The 9399-nt window shown below is 49.4% G+C and overlaps 1 protein-coding gene and 1 long non-coding RNA gene across 2 annotated transcripts in view; both read left to right on the top strand.

The window, feature by feature from the left end:
* Window positions 1–2252, top strand: part of LOC118232825 — a 3532-nt gene extending 1280 nt beyond the window's left edge. Inside the window, exon 3 of the long non-coding RNA XR_004766408.1 lies at window positions 1704–2252. This is a non-coding gene — a long non-coding RNA (uncharacterized LOC118232825). The remainder of the gene's footprint in view (window positions 1–1703) is intronic.
* Window positions 2253–5839: 3587 nt separating this feature from the next.
* Window positions 5840–9399, top strand: part of bzw2 (basic leucine zipper and W2 domains 2) — a 32340-nt gene continuing 28780 nt past the window's right edge. The window contains exons 1-2 of the mRNA XM_035427964.1: window positions 5840–5863; window positions 7061–7181. Coding sequence (XP_035283855.1) covers window positions 7141–7181 — 41 coding nt within the window. The 5' untranslated portion in view covers window positions 5840–5863; window positions 7061–7140. The remainder of the gene's footprint in view (window positions 5864–7060; window positions 7182–9399) is intronic.

The raw sequence follows: 9399 nt of genomic DNA, 5'->3' as shown, positions 1-9399 counted from the left end.
TGTTTATGGCAGCTGCTTAAACAAGCGAGTCAACTGACCTTTTTTTTAGGGGGGGGGGGGGGGACCCTCCTTTTCCCCCAAGCTTTTGGTTCTTAATATCTGATATTTTGGGCCAAGGAATTGCAGAAAATGACTTTGAAATAATGATGTGTATGCAAAGCAACAATCAGAATGAGTGTGCTTCAGAGCAATTGGACTATTGACTGAAGAATTTCGCACCAAAAAATCCAAGTGCCTCTGACTGTTAGGATATTATATTACATGTGGGGCAGGAGATGCGGGGGGGTGGGGGGGGGGGGCATTTTGAGGGTTCCCCTGTTTTCAGGGCTTTGTTGTAAGACTCAGGAGGTTTGTGAGAGACAGCATAACCTTTGACATCAGCTGAGCAAGTGAATGTGCAGAAACAAACAAAAAGTATTCCAGTGGCTTAAAAGATTCAATTTCCAATGACTTAAAGACAAAATTTCCAACCAATTAAAGATTCCATTTCCAGTAAAACCGTTTCTTAAACATGAGCCTGGCAGTACCAAATCGGTTCAGTCTGGATGAGCAAAGATCCTGTAAAAGAGAAGATTTTTTCTTGCAGTGCAGAAAATAGACCTTTCATATGGACTATGAGAGTCACGCGAATAACTTTATATGGCATTATATAAACAGCGCTAGGCTAAAAGCACACTAACTCCCCTTTTGGTCGCGGGAAGACTGTTTACATCCCCTAAAATATCAGTCAGAGGAATGTGAGGGGAACATGGGTTCACCCACACCCTAAAACATAAAGTTAGGCTCACAAGTGCTGACCAGCGCTCAGCGGGGTGAGGGTGTGTGTATGTATTTGTATGAATGTGTGTACATGCATTTGTGTGCGGAAGCATTGTGCATTTGTGTGCGTGTACATGCATGTGTTCTGTATTTGTGTGTGCATTTTTGTATTTGTGTGTGCATTTTTGTATGTGTGTGTGCATGTGTGTGTGTGCTTGTGCATGTGTGTGTGTGTGTTCGAGTGTGTGTGTGACCAAATAGGATTGTAAGACTTTAAATATAGGTGGGTTACATATGAAGCTCCCCCAACCTAAAGATAGCTGCTTTGCTTGCCATTATTTAAATCTGACTCCCAGAATTCCATGCTGTCCCATCCATCATCATGGGATTTAGTGCAGCATTTCTCCTTTCCCCCCCCCCCCCCCAAAGCCAAGTTTAGAATCCAGAACTGAAAGTAGGCCAAGCCCAGGGTCACCATGGAAACAAGCCCATGTTAATTCATTTAATTCATTTACATGGCCAGTAGGGTAAAGAGCACCTTACACCTCCCAGGAAGAGTTAGCCTCTAGCTCTTATACACCCTAAGAAACTCTATGGCATAGTCAATGGCTATATCAAATGTGTGATTCTAATAATTTTTAAATTCAAGTATTTTCTTGTACTTATTTGGAAGAAACTATTAATAAGTTCTTATATGTGCATAAGTTTTGTTCAATGAATCAGAACTAATTGTGTTTTAACACTGCTGTTGCTAGTTTATGTGTTCGGTACCCATGCTCAGACTAATGTCTGTGTGCATATTCGCTTCATTTCTGTTTGAACCTCAGGCAAATAGTTCAGATGAATGAAGGGGATTTCTAAATGAATAACTGAACAACTGTTAGCCTCACCGCTGGATGATTGAGTATTTTGCCTAATTGTGTCCCGTCTGATTCCCTGGCCAGTGTGGAGGAGAATCTGGGCCTGGCTTCGTAGCCCCTGTACATGGCCTCCCTGCGTTCCTCTGACCCCTGAGCCGACCGGCAGGTGTAAAAGCACATCTTCACCTGCGTCCTTTCGTCAAAACGGACCTAACGACCTGCCCGCTGCCCGTTTCTGTCACACCTGGGGCATCTGCCACAGCTCTGCCAGGTACTCAGGTAAGCGCTCTGTCTCACCTGGCGAAAACTTCAAACAGCATTCGCACCCGGGTTCACAGCTGAGACACATTTCTCTGTATTATTTTACTGTGAGATTTTTTAAATCTTTCGACAAATATGTGAATTTATTGTCCCTCCCCCATTTCTTTACCCTTCGAGTGTCTAGTTTCGTCTCCTGTCTTCCTCATCTGTCACTGACAGCACTTCCCTTATTTTCATATGGTTCCACACCCTGCAAGTTTACTTTTATCGAGCTTCATTTGGTTTAAACTTGGTTTTCTTTCCTATTTAAATTTGGGGATAAGTTTGCTGAGAGCAGTTCTTTTGTTGCTGTTGTGTTTGTTTCTTTTCTGCTCTGAGGATGAAAAGGAAGAGTGATCCTTCTCTCCCACTCCGCCTTCATCAGCATTACCTTCCTGACCCCATTCTGCCAGCAAGGCGAACTGAAGTCTTGCCATTCATGTCAGATTGCGAGTTTTCACAGATAGCAAAAAAAACACTAATCCCTTTTCTTTGAGCAAAACTGAATGAATTTTCCTGTCTGGAATGCTGTAGACATGATTGTGGTTAATCAGTGGCTCTCCCCGGGTAAACCCCCCCCCCCCCCCCCTGTATGCCCGTCCGCCAGTTCCCCCGTCCCCCAGTTCCCCCCTCCCACCCCCCCGTTCCCCCGTCCCCCGTCCCCCAGTTCCCCCCCGTCCCCCGTCCCCCAGTTCCCCCCTTCCCCCCGTCCCCCAGTTCCCCCCTCCCACCCCTCCGTTCCCCCGTCCCCCGTCCCCCGTCCCCCGTCCCCCGTCCCCCAGTGCCTCTGGCCTTTGAATGCACAAGAGGCAAGGTTAAGAGCGCTTGGGAACGTAAGATGGTGAAGTCAGAGGAGAAAGGGGTGGTTCGGTCTGGTCCGCGCCTGTCACTACTCTCCCTCTCTCAGGGACAGCCAGCCTCTACCACGGGCACAACGGAATTTCACGGCCGATTTCACTTTCTGAAAAAGACGAGGTACTCTCCTGAGAAAACTGGTATCTGAGGAAACCACTGTGGTCTGCGTGTGTGTGTGCGTGTGTGTGTTTGTGTGTGTGTGTTTGTCCCTGAGCGTTTGTGTGTGTGTGTGTGTGTGTGTGGGTGTGTGTGCGCCTGAGTGTGTGTATGTGTGTGTGTGTGTGTGTGTGTGTGTGTGTGTGTGTCTGTGTGTGGGTGTGTGTGCACGTACGTGCCTGCAGAGTACAAAAAAAAGTTTGCTGTCAGCACAGATTTCGTGTTCAGGAGGTGATGCTCTGAAATGCCAGGACCACAGACTCGGTCCCTGCTGCGCTAGGCAACAGGCAGGGAGGCTGGAGTTTCCCTAGCAACAGCATCCACTGAGCAAGGTCACGGGCAGAAAAGTGGGAGGATGGAAAGCAGGTCACAGCTGTCAGCTGCTGGGGGATGGCATCTGAAACGCCAGCAGGACAGAGTTCAGTCCAGTCTGCCTCTGCATGGGACACCAGGGGAGGACATCTTCCTTATGAGGATGGGGAGCAGGGCTAAAGCCTTCCTCCTTCTAAAGAATATAATGGTGTTACTAACCTGACCTCAGGTACACTCGTGTACTGTTCTTTTGTTGAATGAAACAACTTTTCATGTGCCCAGTCCTGGGATTTCAACCTGCAACCGCCTGTCAAACTGAATACAGAGCTCAGGACAGGGGTGGGGGGGCGGTGGTGACACAAGATGGAGGGATGGGGAGAGAGGGAGAAGAGAGTGAAAATGAGGGAGAGAGAGAGGTGGGAGGGAGGGAGAGAGAGCACTACCCCTTTCACAAGCAAAACCTGGGGTTGACACAGGATATTGACCACGGGTTCAAGCCCCGTCTGTCCCATTCTCACCACGCTATAGTGACTGGTAAGTACGGGGTCCTTGCCGTTCACACAGAACCCGGGCCCACAGGTGTACTTTCCTACGTCACGGCTGAACACGACTGTACTTTCCTACGTCACGGCTGGACACGATTGTACTTTCCTACGTCACGGCTGGACACGATTGCAGCGTTTTCATGTCATCAAAAGCAGACGTAGTCAGTTTGCTTAAAGTCCATTTTTCCTGCTATAATGCAGCTAGTTTGGTAGCCAGCTGGCTAGAAAGTACAATGTAGTTAGAGAGAGGAAGGGAGGGATAGACAGAGGTGGAGGACGTGGAGGGTGAGAGGAAGAGAGGGACAGGAAGAGGTGGGGAGGGAGGAAATGGAACAGGGGTGTGGAGGGAAGTGACATCATCACTGCTGGAGACTTGTGTGCATGTCAGGGTGGGCGATCGCTCCTCAGAGCTCCTGTGTGCAGCAGCTGAACGCAGGATGAAGGGTCTGATCGAGCAGCCCGATCCCGAGGGGAACCCACCTCCCAGTGGTCAGAGACGAGGGCCACAGCGCTCTGGAGGGAATGGGAGCAGCTCTACAGCTTTCCCTCTCACTTTCCCGCTCTGAAAACACAAAACCACAACGCTCTGGAGGGAATGGGAGCAGCCTCTACAGCTTTCCCTCTCACTTTCCCACTCTGAAAACACAAAACCACAGCACTCTGGAGGGAATGGGAGCAGCTCTACAGCTTTCCCATTCACTTTCCCACTCTGAAAACACAAAACCACAGCGCTCTGGAGGGAATGGGAGCAGCTCTACAGCTTTCCCTCTCACTTTCCCGCTCTGAAAACACAAAACCACAGCGCTCTGGAGGGAATGGGAGCAGCTCTACAGCTTTCCCTCTCACTTTCCCACTCTGAAAACACAAAACCACAGGACTGCAGCGTGAGTGTGCTCCCTCTGTCAACACACACATTCAAAAGGAGGCCAACCTGCGATCTCCCAAAACCTGTCATTCTGTGAGGGACAGGCCCAACCCTGAGACCTTACAGAAGAGCGGAACCACCGCAGCTCAGAGAACACAGCTTATAAACTCCCTGAGTCATGTGACTCAGTACCGTCTGGAACCACCGCAGCTGTGACTGTGTAACCGTGTCTCAGGTAACGGTCAGGACCGTGCTCCTGTGCGCACGTCTCAGGTAACTGGACTCAAGCTTGCTATGTCAGGTAACCGTGAAGGTAAATATGTAACCACAGCCCAGGTAACCGTGAAGGTAAATATGTAACCACAGCCCAGGTAACCGTGAAGGTAAATATGTAACCACAGCCCAGGTAGCCGTGGCTGCTGAGCTTTCCTCCGATTGTCAGGTTTGCCAGATTCAGAGTTTGATGAAAGACAGACAATGTGCACACCGGGCAAACAAAGCCAGGAGCTGTGCGACCGGGTCATTCCATTAATTACCTGAGGCCCCGCCCTTCCTGTTTACCTGTGCCAGGTGCATCAGGTGAGCCCAGGTGTGTCTGAGCTTCTGTTCTGTTCCGGTGGCGCAGATCTCTGTCAGATAAAGGCGAAAGGGCCTCAGGGGTAGGTTTAGAGTTTCAGTGGTTTTGTCTTCTGTTGTTTTACAGCAACACCAACATCCCTCTCTCCTGCCCTCTCTCCCTCCCTCCCTCCCTCCCTTTCTCCATCTCTCCCTCCCTCCCCCCTTTCTCCATCTCTCCGTCTCTCCCTTCCTTTCTCCATCTTTCCCTCTCTTCCCCCTCTTGAACTCTACCCCAGGTGATCTCACTCATCTGATGGCTAATTATGTTTTAGTTTCATAATTGATGTTCTGAATCTCTGTGAAAAGGTGCTGGTATTACGACAACAGCTACAATATAATATTACAAAAAAGCATTATTATCTGGTCTTGTACAACACCAGAAATTACACCGTCACCACTTTTAAAAAATTGTACACATCATTCTCAATGGGGTACTGCAGCATATAATTTGAGGATGAAATTACTGCCCACGACCTTGGTGTCCACTTTACCCAGTCTGGCAATTGGTCTAATCTTCCGAAACCCCCTCTTTTCATGCAGTATGGTTTCGCCCGCGGTTCCTTTTAAAAATGGAAACCGAACAAGAACAGCCGGTAAGTGCGACCTTTTCGCCTGTTCCCCAAACATACCGCACAAAACAATAGCAACTGGCTCAGTTTACACACACAATAGACATTGTATATTAATATAATAGCGCAAAGCTGCGGCAATCCCGCGATTATTTATTACACACACGGACATAAATTCGATGCTCGGCCTCCCGCGGCATCTCAATCGCTGCCTGCTACGTGTGTATCGTCGCAGCGCACAATAACCCCTCTGCTAATTGTTGTGTTCCATGCACCACTGCGCACATCAATGGGCATTTCCTACTTTTGAAATATAATTTCATGCATTTATTTTATTTTTTCCTGGCGGATTTTTAAAGGACATTCACAAGTAATTTGAATGGCTTTATGCGACCGCACATAATCGCCCAGTTTGTTTAAATCAGAAGTGCTTGACTTCAGTGACAGTCAGAGTGTGGGGCCATGGATAGGGTGAGGGTCAGAATTAGAATATGGTATTAGAGTTAGGGTCCCGCCTCAGTCTGTAACTCTCTCTGCTTCCCCTCGTCTGAATGGAGTGGGGAAAAATACTTAAGGAGGGACTGCTCACTCCTTTTAAAACATGAAATAGTGAGATTATATGAAGAAAATGTATGAATATTCTCATATTCTCTCTCTCACCTTGTCGCACACTCCCCTCTCTCAGTTTCAATTAATTTAGAAAAAGCTTTATTGATATGATTGACTATGACAGTATTCCCAAAGCAAAAACAACTCTCCAAACGCCTCGCTCTTCCTCTGTCTCCCTTTCTTTTCTCTCACCTCCCTCACTCCTCCAACATTTCTCTCCCTCCCTCACCCACCCCCACCCAATGCCCTGTCCCCTCCCTCCCTCCCTTCTTCCCTGTCTCCCTCTTTCCCCCATCTCTCCTCCCCTCCCCCCTCCCCCCTCTCTCCCCTCCCTCTCTACCTACCCACTTCTTCCCCCCCTCCCCCCCTCCCCCCAGGCAGCAGCAGGGATGTGGGTAGATGCAGTAGGTCTTAAGGGTCATATGGGTCATTTGGGTCCTGTGTAAAGTGTGTAAAGTGCGTAAAGTGCGTAAAGTGCGTAAAGTGTGTAAAGTGCGTAAAGTGTGCAAAGTGCATAAAGTGCGTAAAGTGTGTAAAGTGCGTAAAGTGCGTAAAGTGCGTAAAGTGCGTAAAGTGCGTAAAGTGTGTAAAGTGCATCCCTCTCCTTCTCAGGGTTCTGGGGCGGTTGGGCTCTAAGACGCGAGGTGTCTCGTGGTTCTGGAGTGGGTCCGAGCTGCGGGTAACCACGCGATATGGAACAGGTAACCATGGTAACCGCGCGATACAGGAACAGGTGAGTCACTGGCCGCACACGCCTCACCTGCAAACGCAGTAAACCCAGCTGCTCCTCTTCCTCATTCCGCCCCCTGTAACCAGCCAGCATTGTGACCGAACAGCCGCTAAAACACGTTCCGGTGAACGCGCTCCTTTCAGTGTGAAACGGGTGCTAAACCTGCAGGAAGAGAGGCGTGTTTACGCGCTGAGCTAGAACTCAAGAGGATCAGCGTTTTAAATGACAGTGACAACAGCAAAAGAGAAAAAGCAGGGAAATTTGCAGAAGGGACCCAGGGCACTCTGGCTTAAATCAGAATTTAAGACATTTTGAATCAGAATTTAATTTTTGGAACTGACACTCCTCTTTGGCTGTGAGGCACCTGACTGCACCTTTACTCGCTGAAATATCGATGCCCCCTCCAGGCCACTGTGGGACCTGCATGTCATGGTTAGAACGGGGGGAGGGGATGGGGGGGTAGAACTCTACAGGACTGGCGTTTGACACCCTTGGGGGGGGGGCGGGGGTAAAACTCTACTGGGCCCCCCCGGGACTGAGTTTGCCCCCCCCCCCCCCGGGTCACAGTGACTGAACTGCTGTGCTGTGAAATGTAAGCCTCCATTACAGGCACCTCCCTCTGTTGCCATGGCAACAGAATCCTACAGTAAGAATGAGTCCCTGAACTCTGATGTGCAGTGACTGTTCATCCCACTGAGACGCAAACACACACACACACACACGCACACACACACACGCACACGCTGTCTCACACACACACACACACACACACACACACACACACACACACACACACACACGCACACGCTGTCTCACACAAACGCACACGCACACACACATATACACACAGTCTCACACACACACTCAAACACACACACACACACAGATATCCAAAGGCGCATCAGCTAAAAGAGCCAGGTTCTAAAAATACAGTTTGAAGTTCCTGTGAGGACACGCCCAGCAGGTCTGTCAGTGTAGGAATTCAGATGGATAAGAAATCAAAAGCTATCACTGTACCCTTGAGAGAGACTCCAAGCCAGCTTTATTTCAGTAAATATGCAGCTGTAACAAAGATGCGTGTGTGTGTGTGTGTGTGTGTGGTAGAACATTGAGTGCATTTTTCAGCTCATGAATTGAATTTCAGTTCTTTTCCTGATTTCACTGATTTTGAATGGAATTAACACTGAACATTTGCAGCGGAGACACAGAATGTGTAAAACAGTTACACCTTGAGAAAGTGCACTGGCTGCCTGTTGCACTCATAAACTCTGTGAGAGTTAAATTAACACTGAATATTTTACACGTGATTAGTGCTCCAGACTGAGGTACGATGGCGACGGCTTCTTCTCACAACCCAGAATTCAGCAGACTAGTCTTTATCTGTCAGCGACGATATTTCCAGAAACAAGAAAAACACGAAACGGTACAGATTGCCTCGATTTGAGAAAATATATTTTTTTAAATCTTTCTTTTACTTTTTAAAAATAAAATAATGGCAATCTGTGTGGCCTTGAATAAGGACAGCTGCTGTGAAAATGAACACGTTTGAGTTTTGGTAAAAGGCCGTTTATAAAATGAATCTGCTCTGGGGACGTGTCTTTGGGGTTAACCCCTGACAGCGGTGGGGGCTGCTGGGATATATAAACAGGAAGTGTAGCCTCTGTCTCCGGGAAGACTGGAAGTGTGCAGTGTGGCCTGTGGGCCTGGGGGGCGCTCGGGGGCGCCGGGGAGGGGGGGGGGGGGGCAGGTTTTAGGACACTCTGTTCGCCACGCTTCCTTCCCCTGCGCCTGGGGGGGGGGGGGTCGTGTTGTGGAGCCGGGAGCTAAGTGGCGGAAAGCGAGGTGTAAATCTGCGGGATGGAAAAGAACACTGGTGTTTAGGGAGCAAGATTTGTGGGTAAAGAGGTTGCTAGGTGATATCCTATGATGGGCCGGAGGGGGTGGGGGGGGGGGTGTAGTGCCCCTTGTGCCGGGGCCCTGGTCCTCACTGTCCACTCAGCACACAGAGGGAGGGGGGTAGCAGGGTGGGGAGGGGGGTAGCAGGGTTGTGGGGGGGGTGATTAAATCCCTTTGGTTCTTTGGTCTGAACTAGTTTATGGTGAAAAAAAACCACAGCAGCTCTCTGGGACCAGGGCTGGGACCCCAGCAGACCCTGTGCCTCTCTAGGACCAGGGCTGGGACCCCAGCAGACCCTGCAGCTCTCTGGGACCAGGGCTGGGGA

Source organism: Anguilla anguilla, chromosome 8 (genome assembly GCF_013347855.1).
Source record: "Anguilla anguilla isolate fAngAng1 chromosome 8, fAngAng1.pri, whole genome shotgun sequence".
NCBI classification, from domain to species: Eukaryota; Metazoa; Chordata; class Actinopteri; order Anguilliformes; family Anguillidae; genus Anguilla; species Anguilla anguilla.
Note: the sequence above shows the minus strand (reverse complement) of the source record. Positions and strands in the feature narration are given on the sequence as shown.